The sequence below is a fragment of the Hydra vulgaris genome, chromosome 11 (genome assembly GCF_038396675.1).
Source record: "Hydra vulgaris chromosome 11, alternate assembly HydraT2T_AEP".
Classification (NCBI taxonomy): domain Eukaryota; kingdom Metazoa; phylum Cnidaria; class Hydrozoa; order Anthoathecata; family Hydridae; genus Hydra; species Hydra vulgaris.
The window spans coordinates 56,095,001-56,111,560 of record NC_088930.1 but is presented as its reverse complement, the minus strand read 5'-3'; the positions used below and the strand labels follow the sequence as shown (position 1 = coordinate 56,111,560).

Genomic DNA, 16,560 nt, shown 5'->3' with positions numbered 1-16,560 from the left:
CTCAGCAGTTACAAAAGCACAAACATTTCTCAAGTTAAATTTTGTTTTTGTTAGAAACTTAAATAAACTTATTTAAATTGTTAAAAAATATATGTAAATTTTTTAATAAGTTTAAAAAAATTACTGTACTTTTTTTCATTTTTTAGTTTTGCACCATTAGACATGCATTGATTGCATAACCTGCATAAAACTTATTAAAACTAATGAATAGCTTTTTGTAAGCTACAAAATGAGATCATTCAAAACAAACAAGGGTGCTTTGATGATGCAGTTTGTTTTTGAACCATTTGAAACAAAACTGTCAATTTTTTAAATACCAAGTAATCTAAGAAAAAAATGTTCAATTTATTCAAAATTATCTGCAGAATGAAGTATTTTTGTTCCATGAAAGCATAATGACCAGTAAAATAGTTTTCTGGGCACTTGGGTCTTTGAAATCTTTAAACGTATATCCGTCACATTGCTTGTTTTATTTTGATTTTTTTTTTTGGTTATATTTAGCTTTAGATTGATAGAGTAACTTCATAGATTCCTTGCCCTCAATCGACATCTAATTTAATTTCAACATTTTTGTTACTTGATTTCTGTGATGAAGCCCGATTCTGTGTTGGACTGGCACTGAGGGTCCGGGGGAGACATAGATGGGGCCCTTATCATAGCAAAAAACTAAGCAAAAATAATTTAAACCTTTAATCCCATAGTTTTTTTTGTCTAATATGCATGCAAATTTCTATTTCAATGACCATGCACTCCGTCCATTTATATATATATTTCAATGACCATGCACTCCGTCCGCTAATATATTTCAATGACCATGCACTCCGTCCATTAATATATTTCAATAACAACGCACTCCGTCCATTAATATATCTTAATGACCATGCACTCCGTCCATTAATATATTCGGTACGTTTAAAAAAGTAAAGTTTTTAAAAATACAGGAATTCTAAATTGTTAAATTACTTTTATTTTTAAATCTTTATTTTCTGCACGTTATTACCATGCTTAAATGGTTTTTTCTAATAAATTTATCAGTATTAGGAAAAATACAAGTTTGTTGTCAAGTTTTTTAATTATTTACATAGAAATTAAAAATCAAAATACATGAAAAAGGTATTTGCAGTAATTCTTTCTGATTACTCTAGCAAGTAATCTCTATGAAGTTTTGATGATTTTGCCAAACTGAAGACAATCTCATTGTAATCAAATTTTATGTTGTTCTAAACTTTCATAAAAACAAGTGATTCGCTTAATTACGTTCAAGTTGACCAAATACGAATTGTAATTTTTTGATTAAAGAACATAGTTTAAGTTTTAGTGTTTAAAAAACTTCTAATAATCATCAGCTTTTATATACAAGTCTTGGGTTTGTAAATAGGGTTTGTTTAAAAAATACAAATCTGGCCGAGTTTTATGCAGAAATAAAAACGCATTTGGTTGTAAATTTAAGTTTCTAAGAGATTAATTTTCATTATACTTTCGATTATTTTTTTTAATAAATTGTTTGATTTTCTTTTTGTCTAGTTTCTTATTATTATTGTTTTCTTTTCTACACAACACAAGTTATTTATCGTAATATATTATTTGTCGTATTTATCATTAGTTATTTATCTTAAGGTATTTATCGGTTATAAAATATTTAAGCCTAATTATATATTTAGATTTATAACTTTAAAGCTAAAAAGTATTTTAACAGACGTTAAAATATGCAAATAAAACTACTTTAGCGGTTTTGCCCGGGACATTTGCTTACAGATTGCTTCCAGATATTTAAATCAAGGAGTTAAAATAGAACGGAGAAAGAACGAAGTTAAAATACGTCATTTTTCAAGGAACAGTCTTTGTAGTAACATAATTTTCTATTAAACATGGCGTAACTACCACAATTTAAAGTTAACCAATCACATTCCACGTTCAACAAAAATTATTTCATATAATTTGGAACAAATAGCATTGTTTCAAAACGTCATTAAGGTGGTATGCTGGTAAAAAATCATATAAAATTAGGATTTTTTTTTAACTGTTTTATATTCAAAATTTATCAAAGATTTCAAAAATATATATTGTCATTGTATTTTTTTTATTTTTTATTTAAAAAAAACAAGGTTTTTTAGGGTATGGTAAAAATTTTGTTTTAAAAATTTTTGCGGCGCACAAAAAATTATTGAAATCGGTCAAATTTATTTTTTTCTTTATTACTTAATTTCTATCTGCAAGGGGTATCCAGGCCATGGTATGGCAACAGGTATGGGTTTTCTGCTTTTAAAAAGCAATTTGGCGGAGTCACCCTAGAAGTTAGAGTTTTAAATAACACTTTTACAGATGAACTTTGTTATTTAACAGTGCTTTTATAAAATTTTGTTCACTACGCTTTGTTTATTTTTTATTGCTCTTTTATTTTTGATGGCAAATAAAAAGAATGTCGTTAGGAACATAAGAAGAAGAAGAAGTTCAAAAAATCAACACACAGCTTTAAATAATAGTATTCCTTTAGCAGAATCTAGCATAAACAATGAACCTTGTCAAGTTTTGTTTTTAGCCAATAGAGAAAAAAATGTCTAATCATTCAACTAGTTCTTCAAAATTAAATGGATCAATAAGCAAACTCTTACATATTAAAACTGACCCTGATGACTTTTTTTTTCTTTTTAACTTTAACAAATTCAAGGAGCTGCTAAGTAAAGTTTGTGCATGTCCCATATGCAGCAGCAGAGATGTAATTGTTTGTCATCAAGATCAATAATAAAGAGGGTTTAACATTAAGTTTCAATTTACATGTTTGAACCGTACCTGGATTCATAATTGTTTTTCTTCTCCTGATATTCAACTTTGAAGTAAATGTAAGATCAGTTGTTGCATTTCGTGAACTGGGTAAAGGACATGAAGCACTAAAAACTTTTGCGACTATTATGAATATGCCTGCACCACTAGTCCATTCAGCATATGATGACATTAATAAATTTCTTTTACCTCTTTACATTAACAGTGCTATTGCTAGTATGAATGATGCAGCCAAAGAGTTATGGTGTACATTAAAACCTGGTAATATCGAAACCGACATTGTTGATTGTAGAATAAGTTTAGATGATTCATGGCAAAAGCGTGGCCATTGTTCACTGAATGGCATTGTCACTGCTATTTCGACAGAAAACAAAAAGGTAATCAATTTCAAGGTTTTTTCAAAGTTTTGTAAAGGATGTTTAAATTGGGAAAATCGAAAAGGAACTAATGAGCACAATAAATGGATCAAAACGCATGAGTGTAAATTGAACCATGCCCAAAGTTCAGAAGCAATGAAATCTGCTGGTGCGGTGGAAATATTTTCTTCCTCTATTGAAAAATATAATATTCGGTACTCCCATTGCATTGACGATGGCGATACTGAATCCTTTAAAAAAGTTATAGAATCAAAGCCATATGGTGAAGATTTGGAACCTATAAAATCTGAATGTGTTGGCCATGTTCAAAAGAGACTTGGCACACGGCTCCGCAAGCTTCGTGTTAGCATGAAAGGTAAAACCTTATCAGATGGCAAAGAACTTAGCGGGAAGGGAAGATTAACTGATAATATTGTTAACAAAATGCAGAACTATTTTGGCATGGCTATTCGCCAAAACTCTCTTTCAAGTTGGAATGGTAACAAAAGTACTGCTTTGTATATGATGAAAAAAGGCGTACTGGCAGTATTGTGGCACTGTACAGGTATTAAAGATCCTGGAGTTCGTCACCAGTTTTATCCCTGCACTAATGATAGTTGGTGTAATTACTGGAAAAATATCAAGCGGTACAAACCATCAGTTAATTTACCAATTGCATTGAAAACTGCAATCTATCCAATTTTTAAGGATTTATATAGTAATGATCTTTTGAGTCGCTGTTTAGATGGATCCACTTAAAACCCAAATGAGGCTCTGAATCAAACTGTGTGGAAAAGATGTCCAAAAGAAACTTTTGTTTCAAAAACCACTTTAGAAATTGGAGTTGCATCTGCAATAATAAGTTTGAATGATGGTGTATCTGGACTTGTACGACTTTTTGATAAAATTAAGTTGTCTTTGAACAAAAACAATTATAGGATAAATCAAAAAAGACACACTTCCGATTCAAAATATAAATAAAAAATCAACCAAAAAGAGTATGGAAGGAAGAAAATTGATTAGAGCAAAGAGAAAAGGATAATTGGACAAAGAAAAAGAACTAGAAGGAGAGGAATCATACCAACTTGGAAATTTGTGAGATTTTTTTTTTATGTATTGTTTTCTTGGCTTTTTAAAATCTTGTTGTAGGTTAACGAAAACATAGATTTTGGAAGATCAATTTGAGCTTTCATCTTGAAATTTTCAACACTTGTTTAAATTATAGAGCACTAGTGCCTAAAGCAGAATAAGCCTATATACTCAAGTACTTAATGAGAAACCAGTCACTGAGCATCGAACTATATATCTAAAAAATTCAAAATTAAAAGAATCTTCGCCATTTTGAAACGGTTGATCAATTTTTAAAAATTTTGCTTTAGGCACTAAACAATTATATATTCTTTCACTGTTGCAAATTTCATACTGATACTAGCTATAGATCTTTTAATGCCCATGTTTTGCTTTTTAGCTTATTTTTAAAATTTTTGCTGACTCATCAAAAAATAATTTATTTTTTGAAGATTTTTTTTTTTTTGTAATATTTATTTTTATGATGACTGTTGTGTGTGTTAATTTCAGTTTCAAACAATAACTATTAAACATTCTAGTTTTTTTTACCAGCTTACCACCTTAACAATTGAATCCATTGCAAATAAAAGATCTAAATATTGTTTAAATTGCTTTTTGAGCGACGAACTAATAATTAATTATTGCTTTTTGAACGACTACTAGTAAATTTCTAAATTAAGACTTAATTAATCAATGTCTAGATAAGAACTGGTAGTTTTTTTGCCGGATTTACAAAAAGAAATTTTATATCTCTACATTTAGAATATAGCAATTTGCTTAAGAGCTGCCATACGTCCCGGTACACCGGTACATGTCCCGCTTTTAAGCTCTGTGTCCCAGTGTCCCTATCAAAGGACTAGCTGTCCCGGTCAATATAAAATTATTAGGCATATTTGAAAAATCTCCAACAATTCATGAAATTCATAGAAATATTGACATGCGCAATATAAAATTATTAAGCATATTAGAAAAGTCTCCAACAATTCATAAAATTCTTAGAAATTTATGAATTGTTGCAGCACCACCTTTTACAATAAAAAACATACTTTGTTACGTAAATTTTTCTAGAGAAAAAGAATTTTGTTTCGCAATAATTTCCTAATTCAATTTTTTTTTTTAATAAAAGACAAACGTGCTTAAAATTTTAAGTAAGACTCAACACCATGCTTATTTTCTGTCGCGTAACGACGTTGATTTCCTTTTGTTATTAACACCAGATTGTTTTTGAATTTTAATTATTCGTTTTAATTTAAGTACTTCAACAAACATGCCAAAAAGTGTCACTTTTCAGACAATTTAAAAAAAAATAGCCTTGTAGTAAAAAAAGAAAAAATGAATACAAAGTATTTTGTTTCATTTGCAATATTTTTTATATCGGCGAGTCATGGTGAAAAATCTAGCATAAAAGACCACGTTAAATCAGATATTCACAGTTACAGATTAATCAAGAGATATATCGTCTTTTCTGATATTCCGATATACTGATAATACAAAATTCTGCCTAAGATATTTTAATACGTGCTGCGGAGTTAACAAATGCATATAAAACTGTTGAACACCATCAGACATTCAGCTCATTTGACTGCACAACTAAACTCAATTCTATCATGTTTCCAGATTACAAAACTGCAAGCAAGCAATCTACTGCAAGAACAAAAATAAATGCTCTAAATAAAAGTCTATTTGCACCTCATTCCGTAGAGATAATTAAACAGAAATTACAAAAGGTTCCTTTTTATGGTATTTCTACAGATTCAAGTAACCACAAATATATGAAGATGCTTTCCCATACTCAAGCATTATTTCATGGAATTTGATGGCCTAAAAGTTAAACTCCTTGCATTGCAAACCTTGCCTATTGAAACCGTCGATACAATAACAGCGTTTTGTAGAGAAACATTAAACAATTATAATATTCCAGTAAAAGACCTGGTGGCATTTGGGGCTGATAATACTAATACTAATTTTGGAGGGAAAAAAAGGCACGGAATGAATAACGTGTTTTATAAATTTAAACTAACATTGTGCGCAAATATAGAATGAGTCGGTTGTCCTGCACACATTACTCATAATACAACTTCTACTGCTGCCGATGTCTTGTTGATTAATATAGAATCTGTAGTTTTAAAATTTTACAATTTTTTTTTCAATATACACAGTAAGTAATGAAAAACTATTTCCAAGAGTTCGCTGAGTTAACATATAACAACATATTATCTCATTCAAGAAGTAGGGGTTGTCGCTCTTTCCAGCAATAGAAAGAATTTAAAGATGTGGAAAACATTGAAGAATTTTTCTTGGAAGAAGAAAATCCCTTGAAAGCAATAATAGATTTTTTCAAAAATCCATTGTCAGAAGTATACACTTTATTTGTACACAGTCAAATGTGATTGTTTGAAAAACAAAATAGGAAACTCGAAAAATTGATTATAACTGTTATTGAAGTAAAAAATATTGAAAATTGTAAAAAAAAAAAAAAAAAAATATTTTGGAGAACATGAAAAAACAATTGACTGAAACATTAAATATTAAGTTTTTATGTATTCAAACAAGCCAAGCGTACGATATATTAAAAAAACATTATAAAATTACTATAAAACAAGAAAAAGAATTTGAAAATGATGTTGCGAAATTTTTTAACATTAGAATTATTTGGCAAAATGGTCAGTTTCAATAACTAATTATAATGTCTTTTTGTGGATGCTTCACAACGAAGTAGCCGAATGGGAAAACGTTGCAAAAACCATTACATATTTCAGTGAAAAGAGTATACTTTTAACGAATTTTATTTATGATAAAGTTTTGTATATAAAATCTTTTGTTGAAAGAGAACCGTATGAAGAATGGAAAATGAAAAACGTGCACAATAAATTGTTACACTATTTCATAAAGACAAGGCAATCTATTGAAAATGTGCAAATACTTGTTCGACTCACATCGAATAATGCGTATTTTAAACGCGCGTTCTCGTTAATTCAAACTCAATGGACAGATGAGCGTAATTCGCTTTCTATCGACAATTTAATGCGTTATGAATTTTAAAATGTCATGTTGCGAATTCTACAACTATGTAAAAGAGAAAAAAGAGTTGCTACGAAAAACCGGAATAACTGAAAAATATGATTGAACAAAATAGAGCTATAATGAAGTCAGGAAAGAGTAAAGGTGAATAAAGAATTAAAATGTTTGCATTAAAATGTTTTGATAAGCGGGTATGCAGTTAGGTTACGCTTGGTTATTTAAATTTAGTTGAATTGCTAATTAATTTATAGTTTTTTAGCTTTGGTACATCACCGACACACAAAAAAATTTTCTGTTGACAAAAATGTTTCGAAATGATTAGCTTTGGAGTGACAGTTTTTCCGTAGGAATACCAATGATCAATCTTTTTTTTGTTTTTTTAATAATAAAGCTATGATTATTAACAAAGGTTTATTTAAATGTGGTGTTGCACTTGTTTTTTTTATTTAAGAAAATATATACCTTACTAATTTATACCTAGAATTAAGGTGTAATTGAGGTCTTAATCGTGATTTTTGTAGTATATAACTTTTTAATTGATCGAATAGTTGTTAAAAACCTATCCAATAAACTTTAAAGAGATTAATTCACTTCAATTACAGCTTTCAAAGCATACAAATTACATTTCAAAATTTTTTAGTTTTTTGAAAGAGCGCCATTTTGACTTGCCGTTGGAATAATTATGCAACAAAGCCTATATCGGATAAGAAATCATTTTTGACTTCGTTCTACCTCCAGCTATTATATCTTCTTGTTTAAATTTTGCGCTGTAAAAAATAAATTTCACAGGATTTTTTTACAGTGCATGTATCAATAAAATTTAAACAAAATATGTATCAATAAATTAGTTGTTTATAATATAAGTATTTTATACACATATATTATGCTATTTTACACACACATATTATGTTACAAGCAAAACCTTAATCCTTTATTTTTTATAAATCCACTGACACATAGGTAGAACCATGCCTACTATATTCACGTCAGGGTTAAGGTTATACTCTATATTCATTATTATATAATTAGCCTTCTATATTCACGGTTGTTTATCTTACATTTTTGCGGGGAAAATTAAGAGACCGGTCTTATTATTAAGAGACCGGTCTTATTATATTATTTCAAAAAATATTCTTCTTTCTGAACTTAATAACTTTTAAAAATTTTTTATTAAAAACGGTCAACAAATGTGCTGCATCAAAATGTATATTGGGATACTTAAGCAACAAACAAAAACAAATTAAATCTTTTTATTTTACAACAGACCAAAACTTAAATAACTTTGGGTATGGTTTGTTAATCGTTCAGACTGGACTCCAACAAAACATTCTGTTTTATGTGAACTTCATTTTGAAGATAAATATATAATTAAAGGTGATAAATGCACTCTAAATTGGCTTTTAAAACCTGTTCCTTTTAAGTATTCTTGTGAACTTTTGCAAAAAAACCATCTTTACCAGTTTTAAAAACTTTTCAAAGTCCTCCTAAATTGAGAATATTCCAAAAAGATCAGTTAGAAATGTTTAAGAAAGATGATACAATTGCAAATGTACATAATTTGAACGAAGGAGTAGCACCACCAGGGATTCAATTTAAACGATTTGAAAAAAGTTTTGTATTTGATAATAGCGACTTTACGAAATCAAAACGCCAACCGCAACGAGAACGGGGAAACTATGTTTTTTAAAGTTGTCGTTCACGTAGCCGTTTTTCGTAAAATATCGTTACGAAAGTTACTATGAAAACGTCGCGGTACGAAAAGCCTTTGTATAGTTCTGTATATTTTTCTGCATGATTTTTTGTACAGTTATATTTATAATTTTTAAGTAAGAAACCTATTCGATGTAAATTTCAATAAAAGAACGAAGTTTAAATTATTTTTTTAAATAATAATTTTATTGTCAAAATTATCTCAGGTTCGCAATCAGTTACTCATTTCTCATTCTAATAGGATAATAAACGACGAAGAGCTATTATTACTTTACGATGTTAACAAATCAAGTAACTTAACTTTGCCTTATCATAGTTATCCAAGATTTAATTTAGACGACATATCAGAGGATGAAGCCAAAAGCGAATTTCGATTTTTATCAAAAGATATATACGAGTTGATCAATATCCTTAATATTCCCGCAAAAATAACGTGTTACAATGGTGTCACCATTTCAGCTGACGAAGCCTTTTGTATTTTTTTAAAACGTTTTGCGTATCCCTGCAGGTATCAAGATATGTTACCGCGATTTGCAAGACCAGTACCGCAATTGTGTATGATTTCAAATCATATCATGAATTTATTGTTTACACAATGGGGCCATTTACTTACCAACGTAAATCAGGGATGGTTAGACACTCTGCATCTTGAAATTTATGCTGCTGCTATTCATGCTAAAGGGGCTCCTCTTAAAAACTGCTGGGGGTTTATAGATGGATCTTTAAGACAAAAAAGTCGTCTTTTACCATTGAATTGCACACACACAGCTGATATATCAGCTTATATCGATATAAAATTCACCACAAAAAACAAAAACAAAAAATCTTAGTTTGCGAAAAAATGTTAACGTTTTCATAATCATTTCACGTTTTCAACACAAAGCTGAAACTTTAATTTTAACGTCCGGCCTAGAACTTTGAAACGCGAATTGGGACTTACCCTAAGCTTACACATGCGCATTAGCAATTTTTTGTGTTTGGACGTTGCGGTTGCAGTTGTCGTTTTGATTTCGTAAAGTCGCTAATATCCCAGCGGGCACAACAACGTTGATACAACGTTAAATGACGTTTTTTTTTGGTTGGATTAACGTTGGAAATGGAAAGGACGGACGACGTCAGATTTGCCAACGTTAGCTAACGTTATAATTTGGTCGAAGACCGATATGTTATAATGTTCCTCGATGTTTTTCCAACATTAATTAATGTTATATTAACATCGAGCAACGTTGGTATAACAACATTCTAACGTTGCTTAACGTTATTCTAACGCTTATTAAACGTTTGAGTAGATCTACTTAGCTGAAGGTTAACGTTCAATAAACAACAGGTTTGACAACAAAATGACAAGAAATTGTTTAAAAACGTCTATTTACAAAAATATTACAACGTGTTAGAGTAATTTCGTTCATTAAGAAATATTCCGAGGGAATTTTTACATAATAAGTTTAAAAATAAAAAGTTAGTTATTCTCTTGTTGCTGCAGTGTTTTGGGACATAATTGGTTGTGCTTTAATTTTGTTTTCGCCCGCCATCTTCTACATTCACCTTGTCTGGTGCGTATCTCAGAATTTTCTGTATTTCAAAATTAATCTCATTTAACGTGTTTTCTTTCAAAGACATTACCAAGGCTAAAAATGCATAGTTTGGTTAATATAAATTTAATTATCTATAATATCTTTGATTATATTTATTATTAATTAAAATTAATACTTGTAATATTGATAGCAAATAATTATATTAAAATTTATGATTTTAAACTGGCCATGTTGCAAAGTAACAATAAAAATAGGATTTGTGTTTTGTGTCAAACTCGCAAAAACTTGAAAAAAACAAATAAATTAGAACTCTGTTAGAAAATAAAATTTATCCAATAAAAAGACAAACAAAAAATCTTCCTTTTTAAGATTGCAAAATTAATACTTACTCACTATCAGCTCGTGTAACTTCAGTTGCTGAAAACTTTGTTTCTCCGTTTTATCCACTTTCCTATGCCTCACATACTCGTTACGATTTTTGCCTTTCATATTAAATGCACTCATAACTTTGTATGACATCATACTAAATAGTAATTTTTATCATATTAAATTATTCTTGTGAGAAAAAAAAGTTCAAAAATAATAAGTAACCTATATCTTACCTGCAGGCCCTTAGCAAGCAAATATTATTAAAATGTTTTTTTTTGGCATTTTTGACCAAACTTTAGCATTTAAAGGTTATTTTGATAAAACTCTGTTTAGAATTTGGTCAGTTATGATAAAATTTTATAATAAATTACACGCTTTTTTTTCTTTTGCATTTTCGGCAAAAAGAAGTACTATAATTTATAAAGACTTTCTTATTTAGATTGATATACTTAAAAAGCTTAATATACCTTTCCATTATATTCTTAACAAGATCTTTTAGTTGAATACCACTAATTTTTCGCAACCTATCAATCAAATCAATACAATATATAAATAAGGTTTATTTTATTTTACATGTTCACTTTTATTTAAATATATCATTAATTCATAAAATATTATTAATATAATTATATTCCGTATTCTTTTCGTAGTATTTAAAAACAAAGATATCTTTAAAACAAGTTGGATTACAATATACTCACAAGATTCTTAGCAACATCTTCATCTACCCTTAACAAGTTATCAAACTTAATGAAATCATCAAACGTCTGATACTGAACAAGAGGCTCATAAACAACGTGAGCAGTTGGTTGCTGTGAAATGTTTTGCTGATTTATGTCAGTAACTTTTGTAACCAGCTTGATTGTGTACTGAAAATCTATTATATATAAATATATCTATCTATATCTATATCTATATCTATCTATCTATCTATATATATATATATATATATATATATATATATATATATATATATATATATATATATATATATATATATATATATATATATATATATATATATATATATATATATATATATATATATATATATATATATATATATATATATATATATATATATATATATATATATATATAAATATATATATATATATATATATATATATATATATATATATATATATATATATATATATATATATATATATATATATATATATATATATATATATATATATATATATATATATATATATATATATATCTATATCTATATCTATATATATATATTTATATATATATATATGTACAACATTATGGAAAGTTATACGATAAAAATTATAAACAAATGTAAAACAAATAAAGATGAATCCTAATTACCAGCAGTATTCATAGGGAAATCACTTCTTCTAAATTTTTTACAATCTCTTCTACGAGGTGGAGCTGGATTTAAATGCTGATTTAAATTTCCGCTTGCATCTTGACTAGACTTCCTTATATTTGAAGAGGATGTTGATTGTTCGCAAAGCAAAGAGGATTCTTTTAAGTTAAAATGGGAATCATGATGAGAAGAAGATAATGATTGTGATATAGAAAAAACATTAGATGATGGTGAGTGACAAGAGTTTGATGAAGTGTCAGATCCGAAGAGGAGTTAGATAACAATCTTGATTTTGAGGGGGTATTCTCTTGCAGAGAAGTTTGTTCTTGGGCAACTTTTGAACTAACGATATCTATAATTAATTAAAAAGTCCCGACTATCGACTTAAAAAAAGATGATAAAAAAAGTTAAAAAAAAAGGTTTAGTAAAACATTTAGTACATACATACAGACTTAAAAAAATAACTTCAATAAAAAACCCTAATGTTTAAAAGCAAATAAATAAGATAAAAAAACAAAAATTGATTGGTGACAAATCACCAATTAATATCACATGATCTGAAGATAATTAAGGTCTCAAAGTAACCTAATAACTCCATGAGAACAACATAAAAAACTTTGAAAAAAGATAAAGATTGCATAAATACTTCTTAATAGAGAGTTAAAAAACATAAACTAAAGACAAACAAATTACCATTTGAAGCATAATTTGTTGTAGACGTAAATTTGTTTTGACAGGAAATTAGACAATATTGGTGATTTCACTGAAAAAAAAAAAAAAATGATTCGGCATATAGATTTACACATATTACGCATATAGCTTTTATTATAAATATATATATATATGAACTGATAATATATATATATATATATATATATATATATATATATATATATATATATATATATATATATATATATATATATATATATTTATACATGCATATATATGTATATATATGTATATATGTATATATGTATATATATATATATATATATATATATATATATATATATATATATATATATATATATATATATATATATATATATATATATATATATATATATATATATATATATATATATGTATGTATTATCAGTTCATATAGCTTGGTGTAAAAGTATGTACTTACTGCTTTTTTTTTGAGACTTTCTTTTGCATATTTGCTCCTCAGTAGTTGTGTAGTCAATACAATCATCACAAAACTGTTCTGAACCTTAAAAAGAGTATTTAGAATATTTTACCTTAACACTTTTTAAATATTTGGAGGCAATTAAAGATACTGGTTTTTGCAACAGCAAACTTAGTTATGATTTTCTGAACTTTATATAATTGTAAAATTTTAAGCAAAAATGAGATTAAGTACTAACCACAGACTTTAATCTTAACAAATTCAAATTTCAGCCAATCTTTTTTAGGTTGTTGACACCTTTTAAATGCATTCTTCACATTTAAAGTGTTGGGCCAAAATACTTTATTGGTATCCTCATCTATCCAATTTATTGGTATAGTTCGTTCCATCTCCTGATTTCCTTCTAACCAAATTACTTGTGCATACGGACCGCTAGTAGCCATAGTTTTTTTTTATTTTTCAATGTATAATTAATATAAATCAATATAAATTTAAAGTTGTCACTAAAAATTAAACAACCATTTTAAACTATATACCTTTATTAAACAAAGCATTTATAAAAGCATCAAACAAAAACTAAACACAAATATTTTATAATACTATTCTCATTTATTGTGATTTTGTTGCATTAAGTAAACATAAAATATAAACAAAGAAGATTGAACAAAATTTTTTTAGCAAAAGTTTAACTAAAAAGAAATAATGATACAAATAAAGTTATTAATGCTTTTCAGGTGCCAGAATATTATCTCTAAAGCCATGAAGAAAAGGGAAAAAAACTAGTGTCTTTTTACATGGTAAACAAACCATTTTGTTGCAAATATCTTGTTTACAAATATTTCTACTTTCCATTGAAATATTTTGATTTGCAACAAATATGTCAATATCTCTAGAGTTACAAGGCTCATTAAAAAAAAATTTCATTTCTTTTGAATTAACAGTTTTACATTGAAAATCATTATTTGTCAATTTTTTAGTGACCTTAACAATTTCTCCACTTGTTAAACAAAACCAACTATCTCTGTCAGCAATAGCAATTTTATCATTTATATATTGGTGGGTGATGCTTTCACCAGACTTTTCTAGTTCGAAACTTCGTTTAATGATTTGAACTAGAGGATTATTAGCATTGTGTATGAATTTTTTTAAAACATGCATATAGTTTTCGAAAGGAAAAGCAGACAGCGAAGCAAATCCTCGCCATAATTTTCAACATCCTGGAGAAGGTGAATTAGTGAATGAACATTGTAAGTAATAAACGACTCACCATAAAGATCTTTTGACTTAAAAACAAACCATTCTAACAAATTCTTAGCATACTGCAATAACTCAGCTCTTTTATCAGGATCAGTAAAACACATAATTCTTATTGCAATACTAAATGCCAAAAAATGAGTATAAGCTTCATTAGACGCAACTCCTATTAATACTACAGGTCCGGTGTAAAGAATAAATTGTTTAAATTCTTTTGCTTTCCAATGGCTCAATTCATTTAAAGAACGAGGCTGTCTTGCAAATTCACTAGGCAATTTATCATTTAAATATTCCAAATTTTTTGATATATCATTAAGTTGTAATTGTGATAATTTACAAATTCTAGGTCCATCTTTCAAGTAAAGAAGTATACGCCTAACTACACCTGACATAACTAAATGCATACTGTCAAGTACGAAACCCGAAACACATGGAAAACCGTAGTCTACAAAAACACTTTTACCTAGTTGATGCAATGGCTGATAAATCTTGTGAAAAATCTTGATCACTTCTTAAAGCACATCCAATGTCATTAAATACAACTCTATTTTCTTTATACTCTCCTTCTACTACACACCTTTCACATGAATTATAACCATTGTGAGGTTTGATTGATTTAAGCATTGCTCTTGCAGGTGCATCACAACACAAATACTTTAATTTTACTTGAAACAAATGTTCATTGAAATTAAGACCATCCTCACTTAATCCAATATACTCTTCTAAAAAATCATTTATAAAATCAGACACTGGATCTGGTTTAAGAGTTCCACAATAAACAGCAACAAAGAATGGACTCAACCCACTAAACAAACAAAGTATCGGCCATAACTGTGTGTTACTACTTTTGAATAAAGGCAATCCATCAATATTAACAACAAGAGATATGGCAGAATGTTTGTTGAGGGAGTAAATCATTTTCATCACTTGAGTATAAAGCTTCCTCCATAAAATTGTTTTGTTGGGGATTTTGTAAGCGCCAGGTATTTAAATTAAACATATACAATATTACCTAAAAGATTAGCATATAAAATTTAAAATAATTATTAAGTCATCCATATATTGGCACAACATACGCATGTTATATAACATAATCTTTTTTAATTAAAAAAAAAAAAAATTCAATAATATCTTTGTTAATAGACACGATTAAATTTTATATTGTTTCAACTATATTTTATACTTTTATATATTATATTTTATACATTTATATATCATATAATAATTCTATATAGTTATTAATAATACTGTAGTTTTATCATTTATTACAATAACCAGGGTTGTTTGGTTCAAACCATGGTTTAAACCATTTTAAAAACTGTGAAAAGGTAAGGCTATGCTTACAAATCTTAAACTTAGTTGTTTATTATGAATGCACTTATTTAGAAGCATAAAAGTAAAAAGATTTAAAAAAAAGAAACTTAAAATTTCGATTCTGTTATTACATTCAGTTTTTATTTTAGTTATAATCTCATTACCCGTTTAATTTACCTCACATGTCATCAGGGGTAATAAAGCAGTGGGAGCTACACCCTCACTTTTAAAAGTGTGGGGGCTTTTGGTGTTAAAGCCTCCCATCCCCCAAGTTTTAAGTCTATTATTTCAAAATTTTAAATCTTGATAGTAGCAAATGACATCAAAAAATTAATATTTTATACTGTTTTAACTTGGGGAAAGTAATTAAGTTTAACTGTTTTTAAAAAAACCCACAAAACTCAAATTTATAGATCAGAATATTTTTTTTTTTATTAAATCAGAATGTTTTTACTTGCGCTTTTTTTTACTGTTTTATACTGTTTTTTTATTATTAATTTATTAATTATTTTTATTATTTATTCGTCTTTTTTCAATTAATCTATTTATTTATAAAGCGGAGTGTACATAAATCAACTGATTTAGGGAAAACCTGCAAGGAGTAGTAAACACATCATTTGATTTAGGGACAACTCACAAGGAGTAGAAAAAGCTATAAGGGTTTGGGTTTGG

The 16,560-nt window shown here is 27.7% G+C and overlaps 2 protein-coding genes across 3 annotated transcripts; both read right to left on the bottom strand.

The window, feature by feature from the left end:
• Nucleotides 1-10,292: 10,292 nt before the first annotated feature.
• LOC136086774 (uncharacterized) lies at nt 10,293-15,588 on the bottom strand. 2 transcript variants are annotated; one of them, XM_065809258.1, is made up of 8 exons: nt 13,559-15,588; nt 13,321-13,404; nt 12,879-12,948; nt 12,185-12,537; nt 11,542-11,717; nt 11,308-11,364; nt 10,861-10,994; nt 10,293-10,564 (listed from the first exon to the last, which is right to left on the bottom strand). In XM_065809258.1, exons 5-8 carry the CDS (start codon nt 11,562-11,564, stop codon nt 10,446-10,448), a joined length of 333 nt encoding a protein of 110 aa, XP_065665330.1. In that variant the 5' UTR covers nt 11,565-11,717; nt 12,185-12,537; nt 12,879-12,948; nt 13,321-13,404; nt 13,559-15,588; the 3' UTR covers nt 10,293-10,445. The 2 variants fall into 2 exon arrangements, with proteins under 2 accessions (XP_065665330.1, XP_065665329.1); XM_065809257.1 differs by lacking the exons at nt 10,293-10,564; nt 10,861-10,994; nt 11,308-11,364; nt 11,542-11,717 and having other exon boundaries at nt 12,405-12,537; nt 13,559-13,879.
• LOC136087153 (uncharacterized) lies at nt 15,034-15,492 on the bottom strand. The gene has a single exon (XM_065809659.1). The coding sequence runs from the start codon at nt 15,490-15,492 to the stop codon at nt 15,034-15,036; it is 459 nt and encodes a 152-aa protein (XP_065665731.1).
• Nucleotides 15,589-16,560: the final 972 nt, after the last annotated feature.